This window comes from Aquarana catesbeiana, linkage group LG03 (assembly GCF_042186555.1).
Source record: "Aquarana catesbeiana isolate 2022-GZ linkage group LG03, ASM4218655v1, whole genome shotgun sequence".
NCBI lineage: Eukaryota > Metazoa > Chordata > Amphibia > Anura > Ranidae > Aquarana > Aquarana catesbeiana.
Window position 1 is genome coordinate 269,788,253 of NC_133326.1, and position 13,138 is coordinate 269,801,390.

The 13,138-nt window shown below is 39.2% G+C and overlaps 1 protein-coding gene across 2 annotated transcripts in view; it reads left to right on the top strand.

The window, feature by feature from the left end:
• The window catches only part of PTPRB (protein tyrosine phosphatase receptor type B), a 202,146-nt gene that overhangs the window by 165,983 nt on the left and 23,025 nt on the right, over window positions 1–13,138 (top strand). For both annotated transcript variants that reach the window (XM_073620045.1, XM_073620046.1), the window contains 2 exons: window positions 3,650–3,772; window positions 10,052–10,215. In XM_073620045.1, coding sequence (XP_073476146.1) covers window positions 3,650–3,772; window positions 10,052–10,215 — 287 coding nt within the window. The remainder of the gene's footprint in view (window positions 1–3,649; window positions 3,773–10,051; window positions 10,216–13,138) is intronic.

A 13,138-nucleotide genomic window follows, 5' to 3' on the forward strand; every position in this document is an offset into this window, starting at 1 on the left:
TTAATGTGAATAGCTTTGCTCTCAAAGGTTTGAGAAAACATAAAGGGATCAATATACCGCCAATTCAGCTGCAGCTTTTATGGTGTATGTTATAATGGCACCCATCCATGTGCGGCATCATCATTTACTAGAATCCAGCAGCAACTCCTTATAACAAAACAGCAAGCTTTATTGTGCCTATAATTCCTGGACTTTTTTGTCAAAGATTAGTTCTAATCTGCAGCTTGAAAGGTTGCATACAAGCAGCTTATTCATAAGGCAGTGCAAAAATCAATGATAACATGAAAAGTAATTCTTAAAAACCAACTGAATTAAAGTTTAAGTCCAGGAATTATCTTTTTTATATATTTATGTTGGTGTATGTTGGCTCAACTAAATATCTATATTTGATGTTTAGAGATTCAACCGGGGATGCTGTAAATCACTGTAGTATTCCACAGTATATACAGTAATAGTCGTGATCTTCTGGGTGCTGCTTCAGGGACTTTCCCTCTAAACAGTGACCATACGGGTCACGCACTTGGCATTGCTGCCATTCAGAGAACTCCTTCTATTATTTTCAATGAATACAAAGCATTATCTGATTCAGTGAGGTGTAGATCATGATGTCATCTGGCCCTCCTGTCCACCTGGTCCAATCCAATCAGAGAATATCTTGTATTCTGTACACAGTATTTAGATTAACCTAGGTTACCCCATAGACATCAAGCAGGATCCAATGTTTCAATTTGTGTATGATTTCCAAGTTATTAATGCACTTTGGTATATATGTTATCTTCATTGGACACTAGGCCTAGGTGCCCTGACGGGATATATTGTCAGTGTAGTCACTTTTGAACAATTCTAGGAGTTTGGGGAAGCATGGTGGGTGGTTTTACTGGGGATAGATATACCTATATATGTTTTATATTCTATATTTTGTATAATAAAAGGTATTTTTAAAGGGTACATGGCTGGTGTTAGTGTTTACTTTATTTTGTAACTGTCTGTAGCAGCCCAACAACAGTAGATGTATGTGGATTTTTGCTTAATATCTTGCATTCATTGAAAAAAAAAATACAAGACATTCTATAAGTGGTGGAAGTGCAAAGTGAGTGACTCCCTGTATTCAGTGTGCAACGGGGAAGCTGCTAGAGCAGGATCCAGAAGATCACAGCTATCATTATATGTAGCTTGGGCTACTACAGTGATTTTCAGCATTCCCATAGGCCCTTCCAGTTAGTAGATGCCGATAATTACATTGAGTCAAGCTGCACCAATGTAAGTTTGCAAAAAAGATAATTCTTGGAGTTCTGCTTCAATTTTACTGTTATGGTCTTGTGATTGATTGTTACAGGCTGTTGCATTTTTCAGATCATCATTGCCTATTGTAATCATTACTAAAAAGAAAGTGTTTGAGATTTGATATGTTTGCATCTCTGCCAAACTGACAGTTCCATTTTCAGAAGACCTGTCATAGGACAGAAAAGAAATTAAATAAAAGGCTCTCATAAATAACTTGGTTTCGGTCCTGAAATTGTAAATGTACATTTTTTTTATTACTGAAAGTTTATTTTTAGTTTGTCAGAGAGCTGAGTGTTCTAGAGCTGGAAAAATGGAACAGCTAGAGAAAGAGAAAAGTAAAACTGCATTGCAGTATCTCGATTATATTGGCATGCTGTTTGTGCTATACTGTACCCTGTGCTTTCTAGTATATTAATCAATTATTTGGTTTCTTTTACCCTTCTATTAGCAGTAAACCACAAATATATAAAATGACTGCAGCATTTCTTACATTTTGCAAAAAAGAATGCTTATAGAATAATTTGTTGTAGAACTTTTGTTAAATATAAATTCCAGGTATGGCATTGTTTACATAGCTACATAAGTCCAGCTTGGACCAATGTAACTATGTATATACCATATCTGTGAGATCCCTATAGAAGCTGAAAATGACTGACGTAGACAATGCTACTTCAGTGATATTCATTAGTTCCCATGTCCCATTCCGAGTGGTTGCCCTGTAGCATTGTGAACACATTTTCTCAATGAATGCAAAGTGTTCTCTGATTGGATCAAAAAGAGTGGCAGGGCAGTGATGTCATGCTCCCCACCCCGTCCAATCAGAGAATGCTTTGCATTCAGTGAGGAAATGCAAAGCATTCTTTGAAAGATGCTTGTGCCAAGTTGTTGGGACAGGACCCAGAAACTAATGGAGATCACTGGAGTAGTGGTGTTTACTTCAGTAATTTTCAATCTGTAGAGGCATCCCACAGCTATGGTATATGCATCATTACATTGGTTATTGTTAAGGTTTACATACATTTTAAGTTGGTATTACAGGGAGACAACAATCTGTACTGTAGAATAACTGTATTGATGTTTCTTTTTACCTAAATGGCTAAGAATATAAATTGAATGGCAATGTAGAATTGTTAAAGTGGTTCTAAAGACTGAAGTTTTTTTTTTATCTTAATTCATCTTTTGGGTGCAGCTCCCACTCCTAGCCCCCTTCTTATACTAACCTGAGCCCCACCTCGATCCAGCGATGTGCATGAGAGCAGCGGCTCTCCCGGGTCTCTCTCTCCTCACTGGCTCACATAGCAGCGGGATCCATTGGCTCCTGCTGCTGTCAATAGCAGCCAGTAAGCCAGCAAGGAAAAATCTTGGGTCAGGCCCGAGCCGCACTTGACACACAGAGCGCGGCTTGGGAGGGAGCCTGCTTGAGTGCCCCCATAGCAATAGGCTTGCTATTGAAGGCCCTCAGCAGGGGGGAAGAGCCAGGACCACCAACGGGGGAACAAAAAAAAAGAAGATCAGGCTACTCTGTGCAAAACTATTGGATAGAGCAGGTAAGTATAATATGTTTTTTTTTTTTATTATTTCCTTTAGAATCACTTTAATGCTGAACTTCAGCTTCTGTTACACTTTACACAGTTTGTTTGGGCCATGTAAGGCCGCTGGATGCACTGTATAAACTGTATGTAGCGGAGCCTACATACAGCGTACAGCACCGTGTGCTATACTCTGTGCCGAGACCTTCCTGTTTCAAACCCAGAAAACAATAGAGTCTGTCTGAGCAGCGCTCAGCCATTCATAGAAAGCAATGTATTCTAGCAATGAATACAAAGCTTCTTCTGATTACCTGAGTTAGAGAGGCAGGCTGATGATGTCACAACCTCTGGCTCAGCCAATCAAAGGAAGCTTTGTATTCACTGCTAGAATACATCACTTTCTATGAATGACTAAGACTTTATTGTGTTCCAGGTATGAGACAGGAAGGTCTCGGCACACACTCAAAACACAATACTGTATGCTGTACTGTATATAGCCACAGCTACATACAGTTTATACAGCACATCCAGTGGCCTCACATATTAGTGAGGGACATCGTTCATTTGGGTCAGCTTGGTGTAACAAAAGCTGGAGTTCAGCTTCAATAATACAATAACAAATAATTCATTTTGTATGAATACACTCATATATGTACATGAACAGTATCAGTAACTCTTAAACCGCAAATAGATTTGCATCTTAATCTTATGATTGCGTGACTATGGCACTACTCCTTGCAATATTCTTTGTTTTACATTGACAGTGTTGTTGAACTATGCCATTACATTGTAAAACACACATATGCGACCAATTAATAATTCTCCTCTCTCTACAGGTAAAATGTGACCATTACTGGCCTTTTGATCAAGATTCCTTGTATTATGGAGACCTCATAGTTCAAATGCTGTCAGAATCTGTACTACCCGAGTGGACAATAAGAGAATTCAAAATCTGCAGTGTAAGCTGTTTTCCCTTATATTGAGATTAAACACTGAAAGTTTCTACTGCTACTCAGTCTCATTTATCAAGCACTTAAAATCGATGCTGGAATACACAATATGTAATTCTTTTTTTTGCAAAACTTTTCTGTATTGATGATCTGTACCTTTGGCTGCAACAAGGGTGGACCTAATACTTAGCAAAAGGTCAGGCTGCTTATTTTCTGAAATGCAGAATCTACTCAAGGACTTACTATAAAAGATTGATTGATGGGGTGGCAGCCATGTTCGCAGTGTGTGGCATTTAGCTATGACAGCACGACTGTGCCTGAAGGAAAGTTCTACCTGACAAACAACCTGCTGCTATGAAAAATTATACATTGCAGCAATCACAAATAATGTGGCAGTACTGAAACCTTTGCTTAGGGTCCAATTTTTTATTACGCTTCGTAGAGAATTTTATTATTATGTGGATACAATTGAAATGCATCCCAATAATGTAGGCACACTATATACATATATCCAATCTTTTAAACAAACCAATACACAATGTATTGGGACAATTCCTTTTTTGTTTAGTTTGGTGTCATTCCCATAAATCCCTCAGAGCTAATAAAACCAAGGCTGTAAAAAAAGGTACAAGTTCTCTGAATATTAGTGTTTAATCACTTGCTGACCGCACTATAGCCGAATGACAGCTACAGCGTGACCAGCTAGTTCTGGGACAATGTCATAAGACAGCGTGCCGCAATTGTGCCCACTGCGAGGCACAGGTGGAACGCTCTGTGATTGCAGTGTCTGGAGGACACTGCTGATCACAGATTGAGGTAAAGAGCCAATCAGCGTCTCTTTATCACATAATCAGCTGTGTCCAATCACAGCTGATCATGCATCTAAATAGGAGCCCCCTATTGGCACTCCTTTCCCCACACTGACAGCATGAGAAGAGGAGAAGAGAGCTGATAACTGGCTTGTGTAAAAGGGACATGTAAACTGATAATCAGGGCACTGATTATCAATGTCCTGATTATCAGTGCAGTCCCAACATTGTCCACCAGTGCTGCCAATCTGTGCCCACCAGTTCTGCCAATCAGTGCCCATCAGTGCCACCTCATCAGTGTCACCTATCAATGCCACCTATCAGTGTCCATCAGTGCCGCCTATCAGTGCCCATCAGTGCCACCTATCAGTGCAGCCTCATCAGTGCCGCCTCATCATCAGTGCCCATCAATGCCCATCAGTGCTGCCTCATCAGTGCAGCCTATCAGTGCCCATTAGTGCAGCCTCATCAGCGCACATCAGTGAAGGAGAAAAATTACCTGTTTGCAAAATTTTATAACAAACTATGAAAATGTTTTTTTGTTTTTTTTTTTCAAAATTTTCAGTCTTTATTAATTTATTTGGCAAAAAATTAAAAAATCCAGTGGTAATTAAATACCACCAAAAGAAAGCTCTATTTGTGTGAAAAAAATAACAAAACTTTTGTTTGGGTACAGTGTTGCATGACTGCGCAATTGTCATTCAAAGTGCAACAGCGCTGAAAGCTGAAAATTGGCCTGGACAGGAAGGGGGTATAAGTGCCCAGTAGGCAAGTGGGTAAACCAGACTCAATAAAGGGCCAGATTAGGTATCCATTAACTGTCAGTAACTTCCCACCTAAGAAATAAACAAATACATACATCTGGTTGCTATTGGCAACACAGACACTTTCTTTGCCCTCCGGTGTTCACAAATGGCATGCACACATTTGTAGGTCATAATAAATGCAGACCTTATGCTGCGTAGTTATTAAAACAAAGAAATAGTAGTAGTTAGTCAGATTCATCTGGAATTATCCTATAATGTTGAAAACCTTCCACAGCTTAACTAAGCCACTTCTTCAGTTCCAGTGAGTGTCAGGAAGATATCCCTGCATTTATATCCACATCTTAAACCCTAAACACCTTAATCTAATTGCCAGGAATCGGGTAGAAGTTGAATGTCCATAATAGGATGGGAGGTGTGAAAGTTATATGACAAAACTTTTCTAGTTATAGTCAGGATGTCTACGTGGGTGTTAGTTGCTCAATATAATTTGCTAAAGATGTAAATTGTTATCAGTTGTTGGGTACAGGTGTTGGGAAGAGATGTTAAAATGTCAAAATTTGTATGCCGAAAAGGCCTTCGACAGGGTAGACTGGGGGTTCATGTTTCAGACTCTGGAGGCTGTGGGTCTGGGCCCTAAAATGATCAGTAAGATAAAGTCCCTTTACCATCATCCAACCGCGGCAATTAAAGCCAATGGCACTACTTCTCAACCTTTTGAGATGGAGAGGGGCACGAGACAGGGCTGCCCCCTGTCTCCGCTTCTCTTTGTCTTAGCCATGGAACCCTTTTTGGCCTCAATTCGAAGAGACCCTGATATTGGAGGAGTCGTGGTAGATGGCGAGGAGCACAAAGTCGCAGCATATGCGGACGATGTGCTATTTTTTATAACCGACCCCACCACGACGATGCCAAACATATTAAAAGCAATAAGGAAATACGGAGAGGTATCCAACTTTCAAATAAATATGAATAAATCAGAAATATTAAATATAAATATAAGTAAGTCAGGGATAGAAAGTCTAAAAAAAGAATTTAGTTTTAAATGGACCAAAGAACTAAAATATCTGGGTATTAAACTAACTAATTCAATCAAGAAGACGTTTAACACCAACTATATGCCCCTACTAGACTCAGTAAGATCAGAATGCAATAGACTTTATTGCAAGGCCCTATCCTGGATTGGTCGCATCAATGTCATTAAAATGGTTTTATTACCCAAGATTACGTACCTCTTTCAGATGCTACCAGTCCCACTACCTCAGTACTATCTGAAGATGCTTAGGAAAATTCTCATGACCTTTATCTGGAAAAATAAAAAACCGAGAGTCTCATTTCAGACATTAAAACTAAGAAAATTGGATGGGGGCCTGGCTGTCCCCGATGTGCAGTTGTATTATAAAGCCGTAGTCCTATCCAGGATTGTAGAATGGGCGACAAGAGGTAAACGGAAAAAATGGGTGAAATTAGAAGAAGATTTAAGTAAAACACAATTAGGCACTATAGCTTGGAACCCTCCAACACTTTAGATCACTGGCAGATAGTACACATACAATAACTAGAAATGTTTTCAAAATATGGAACGGGGTCTACAAGAAGGTGAATGGGAAGTACAATTCACCTTTGATCACTTTAATAGACAACACATTGTTTACACCAGGAATGGAGAGTATAGGAGGAAAGGAAGCACTTTGGGGGAAAACACAATTGAGAGAAGTCACGAACGAAGGTAAAATTTTGTCACTCCACCAGCTTACACACGGTAGGATCACACAGGGCTTGGATGGATGGCGATATCTCCAATTAAAACATTTTCTGAAAAGGCTCCCGCAGCCAATTAGGTCGGGAGAGCAACTAACAGACTTTGAAAAATTGTGTGATAAGGAGGCGCCAAGAAATATAGTCTCCCAGATTTATAAAATCTTGTTGGCTTCAGAAAAATTGGAGTTACCGCCATATATAGTTAAATGGGAGAAGGATTTAGGCACTAAAAAGGACACAGATACAATTAAAAGAATTTTCAAAATGAGCGCCAATTCAAAAATAGATTCTCGAACGGCCGAAATGAATTACAAATGCATCAGTAGAAGCTACCTGACCCCCGAGATATTAAGTAAATATCAAAAAGGGCCAGCCACCTGCTGGCGAGGCTGCCAGGCTATCGGAACAATGGGACATATGTGGTGGGGCTGTCCTACAATCCAAAGCTTTTGGTTCAAAATATTGCCTCTTATTAAGGAAATTACAGGAATAGAGGTAGCAGATGACCCCTGGGAGGTCCTGTTTCTCGGGGGATTAAGGGACCCAAACAACTGCAAACAGTCCTTAGTTCCACTGCTCCTGAATGCGGCAAAACGAACGATCCCAAGGAACTGGCAGAAGAGGGAAAGCCCTGAGCTATGGGAGTGGTTCGACGCAATAGAGGAGAGTTGCAATATGGAGACACTAGGGAGTAGATTGGAGGACTTAAGGAGTAAAAATTCGGGCAGGTGGGACGGTTGGAAAAAATTCAAAAAAACTTGGAACTACGCCAAAGAGATCCAATCTATAGCCTAATAAAAAAAAAAAAAAAAAAAAAGAGTGGTTAACCGAAACTAGACCCTGGAGAGGGGGAACGGGAGGGTTGGGTGGGGGGTAGGCGGGTGGGTAGGGGTAGTTGTAGTAGAAGTCAATACTTCTATCATCTATCACATATGAGCGACACTAGACGAGATTGAGTAAATCCACTAGCCTTGGGTTCATAGTGGCTTTAATTGTTCTTGTACACTTTTGACATGGCAAAGAGTCACGATGATGAGACAAACGAGAGAGGGAAAGTTATGGAAATGAACTGCAAAGTTGATTTACACCTCTCGGTATGGTCGACTGATGTGACAAAGAAAAAAAAAAAGAAAAAAGAAGAAAAAAAAAAAAAAAAATGTCAAAATTTGTGTAAGACAGATAATGTCAAAGGCCCTGCAACCTGGTTCTGGGATGGTTGTTCTGTTGATGGAGATGGTTTTTATCATGTCTCTTGCAAACCAGCCAGAAGTTCTACTATTTAGTGTCAAATATATTTTATTAACAATATCAAAGAACATTTATACATAAATATTGGTAGTCAGTTATTGATGACAAAGACATCATTGAGTATTTCTTAGTCCAGTGTACAATGTTTGGTTAAATCTTGCGTGAAAGGGGACTATCATCAACCAGCAATATGATATAGTAATAAACTGTCTATTAAGACCTATAAATTAGTCTAGGAGAGACTGTAATCACTGACTATGAGGTCATATTAGAGTTCAGAAAAGCAAGGAGAAAGAAAAGAAAAGCGGAAGGAAAAAGGAAAAGAGGGATAGGATACAGGGGAAGGGAAGGGGCGTGGGGTAGACCTCGGCACGGCAACATATGCAAGGAGTATTAAAGATGAACAATTGTGTCTATTCTTGAGTGGTCAATAAAGTTTTCAAGGCAACTGACGTTGAGTATTCAATCCAGATAAGCCATAGAGTTTTGAATTTATCAAAAGTATCATTATCCAAGGCCAACCTCTCCTCCATGCGCATAATGTCATTCATTGTCGACACCCACAAAGTAAGTGGGGGTCTAGTGGGGGTTTTCCAAAATAAGGGTATGATCTGCCTGGCAGCCGATAAAAAAAAGCGTAGAAGGGAACGTTTCTGTGAGGTGATGGAACCAGGAAGCATGGACAGTAATGCAATTTCTGGGGAGGGTGGTAGGGGTTGATCATAGAGACTACTGTAAATGGAGAAAACCTGGGACCAAAGTGGTTGAATAGATGAGCAGTCCCACCATATATGTAGGTAGCTTCCGTCTTCTGAGCCACACCTCCAACAGGAGGATGGGACCGAAGGGAACATTTTGTTGAGGGATTGGGGGTCCTTGTACCATCGGGAAAGAAGCTTAAAATTTTTTTCCTGTGTATAACAGGAGATTGAGGATTTATGCGTAAAGTAATATGATTTTTGCCAATCCTCTGAATGAAGTTCCCTTCCCAGCTCCGTGGCCCACTTCTTGGTGTATGAAGGGGGTCGGTTATGTAGTAGTGTAATTTGTATCATGTATAAGGTGGAAAGTAAGTGTCTGGGGGTTTCCGCGAGGGAACACAGTTGTTCGAATTCCGTTAAGGGCTGTGGATTTTAGATGTGGAGAACAGGTCGGAGCAATAGGAGGATATACGGAGGGCTGTGAGCCAATTACCTTGTGTATTTGGGAGGATGGGTGCACCAGAGGTAGGGTTTACAAATGATCTCGCTACAGAAGTTCTACTATTTAATAATAGACATAATTGTTACTGTCCATCAATGCAAACTCACTGTACAAAGTTTTTAAAAATATTTGATCTCTTCTAATCATCCATTGAGGATTAGAACCTTTCAGAATTGTCTTGACATGATGTTATGAAAGAATTCAACAAGGTTGTTTCTGTTTTCAAGAACTGGTGTACAGGTGTAGAGAAGAACAGCACACTGACAATGAATTCAATAGAGTTATTCAATCAAATGAATTGCTCACTTTGAATAATTTCAGCACACGATTAACAATGCTCATTTTTCAATATTTGAAAGCAACAATGTTAATGCCAATGAGCAGTTGTATAAAAAAGGTCCTGTCTTGTCTATAGTGGTTTATATATGAAAACCTCCTACCACAGAGTTTATTCTTTGACAGGATATAATTCGTTTCTTGTTTTGTTTTTTTGTTTTTTACAGGAAGATCAACTGGATGCAGCCAGACTGGTTCGGCATTTTCATTACACCGTGTGGCCTGATCATGGAGTCCCTGAAACCACCCAGTCTTTGATTCAGTTTGTGAGGACAGTCAGAGATTATATAAACAGAACTCCAGGAACTGGTCCTACAGTGGTACATTGCAGGTATGGCTAAAATGATGGCACTTCTAGAACTTGTCTCCTAGGCACATAGAACAAACATTTGTAAAGAGATCTGTAGATTTTTAGACAGTAAATCAGGTTTTGTATAAAAACACTAAGGGGTTAATTGCTAAAACTGGAGAGTACAGAATCTGGTGCAGCTTTGCATGAAAACCAGTACCATGCACAGCTGCACCAGATTTTGTACTCTCCAATATTAGTAAATAAACCCCTAAGATTCAATACTTCTTGAGTCAAGTAACAGTAAATGCTTTATGGTCCTTACATAAGAAAGAATTAGGCTTCTTGGCAATCAAAAGTCAATCTCAATCACAACTGAGAGCACAAAGGCGACAAAGTATAAAGCATTCAGTTTGAAACAATCATTATAATAGTCATATATTCTAAAAGTGTAACAGGCATAATAGTCGAAATGAGGGCTTTCATGTACCTTGGTTGGAGGCCGAGTCGAATAGAGGGTTTTCCTTGCGGCTCTGGTCCAAGCACCCCTGAATGTGGTAACAGAGGTACAAGTTTCAAAGAAACACTTGGTAGCAGGTGATTGCCACAGATAGAGAAGCAGTCAAGGTGAGCCAAGGTCATACACGGTGAGACAGCAGCATCGACAGGAAGCAGGCAAAGCACAGTCAAGTAGCAGGCCGAGTTCAGTACCAGGGAATCAGGCAGAGGAAAATCCAGGAGCAGGGCAAGGTTAGTAACAGGGAATAAGGCAGAGCAAAGTCCAGGACCAGGTCGAGGTCAGTACCAGGGAAGCAGGCAGAGAATGGTCAGAGGCAAGCTAAGATCAGTAGCAGGGAAGCAGGCAGAGAATAGTGAGAGGCAAGCCGAGGTCGGTATCCAGAATCCACAGAAGATCAGTCAGCAAGCGGGAACACAGGAACACGGGTTACAGGAAAGCTGAAAAATATCCAGAGATTAGCACACACCAGTATCTCCTTTAAATAGGCAGATTGGCACCAATGCGTGAAATGTGCCTACGTGTCAGTACATGTTGGATATCAGCCCAAGCTTGTCTATATGCTGGTACAAGTGCACAAGCATTATTTGCTTGGGAGTGAGCATTAGCTGTGCAAAAATGAGAATTAGCTGCATGAGAATGAGCTTTAGCTGTATTAGCTTCCCTACAGGGAGGTAAGTAAAAGTGATTCAAACAGTTGAGGACTGCCAGGATTCTTTTGGTCTTACTCAATACAGACATTCAGAAACCTATATAAACCATTCAAGGTTCATCTTAATCTGGTATGACTTCAGTAGAGATAATTTTAGTTGCTTGCAATGGGTTACTAGTACTACACTTACAGCATCAGAGTAGGTATTACCAAAACATTTTTTTTTATAAAGCACGAACGACCTAAAATCCCATGTTAGGTTTTTGCTGACTATTTGCTATTTGGAAGTTTTTCTTCATTTCCTGTCCCAGAGATGCAATGGAGAATAATAGATAATCTCCACAAAGTGAAGGGAATTTTTTTCAGACAATTGTCACTGAAACTGGTATCACCAATGTAAGACTCACAATCACCTCTTGTTCTACTGACAACTCTAAGATTTGGAATTTCTTCTCACTCAATGATGATGGTCACCAGCACAAATAGAAGGGCGAAACCACCCAGTCTTTGATTCAGTTTGTGAATCAGGGGGACAAAGACAACAATAAAAACGTGATAGGGGTTATAATCCTTCCCCGCTCCATTAAAAAAAAAAAAAAAATATATATATATATATATATATATATATATATATATATATATATATATATATTATATATATATATATATATATATATATATATATATATATATATATATATTAATTATACATACACTAAGAATTAGAACTCTTTGTCTTGCTTTCCCTAATATTGAACTATTGAACCTCCAAATCCTTTAGTTGTATTATTAGGGAATAAATGTTCATGAGATCTTTTATCTTAATTATACTAAGCACATCTCTACTTGAACCTCAGTATTTTTTAATTAACCAGTACCATTATATAAATGTTATTGCCCTACCAGACACAAGGTGCGTACAAAGTCTTGTAATGGTGCATTTCACTGTATAACACGTTAGTATGTTATTTCTCCCTCTAAGAAGAGAAATGTCAAACTCTGTCAATTACAGGAGGTGTCACACAGCCATATAAGTTTAGCAATGTCTGAATAGTGTGTCCTGGACAACATGTATCATCACTGACATCTGTCATTAAGGTTAGGCACTGCTATAGAAATGAATTGTACAAGGACTTACAGAACTGACAATAAGGCCTCAAGAGAAATATCTGGTAGGTTGCTCAGCCATCTTGATGAAATTTCATAAACTTCTGTTTATGCCAATTAGATATAAAACTCGATAATGATCACTATGCTGTAGTCTGGGAGAAATTACCAGAGACAACAAATGTAGTTAGTGCCATAATTGGTGAGCAATTTAAGGGATGCACGTATGTTTTTTTTTAACTAATTTTTTGCTGAATATTTGCAAGTTTATAAATTGATCTTTTATATTTTTAGTTACCTGTAAACATTTGATGCACATATGACAGATACAAGATACAATGATCTATTACAACTTGTCAGCTTCATTCATAACACCCCACACCCTGCACCACCCACCCCACTCCACCCCATGCCCTCTCTGCTGCTCTAGCATTGTGACAGAATAAAATCTGACTTGAAAATCCAATCCTGATAACAATCTTAATCTCATCATACATTTTACAATCTTAATGTAGAATCAAATTCAAATTTAAATTTACTGAAACTACTGTATTAAATATGAGGACAAACTTAAACTATCAATTTGTAGAGTCAGGCAGATCCTTGCACTACATAATTGTTGGTAGGTCTAATGGAGATTGTACAATCTGTTTGTGATGTGAACTTTATCTCTAGTAATCATGCTGTTA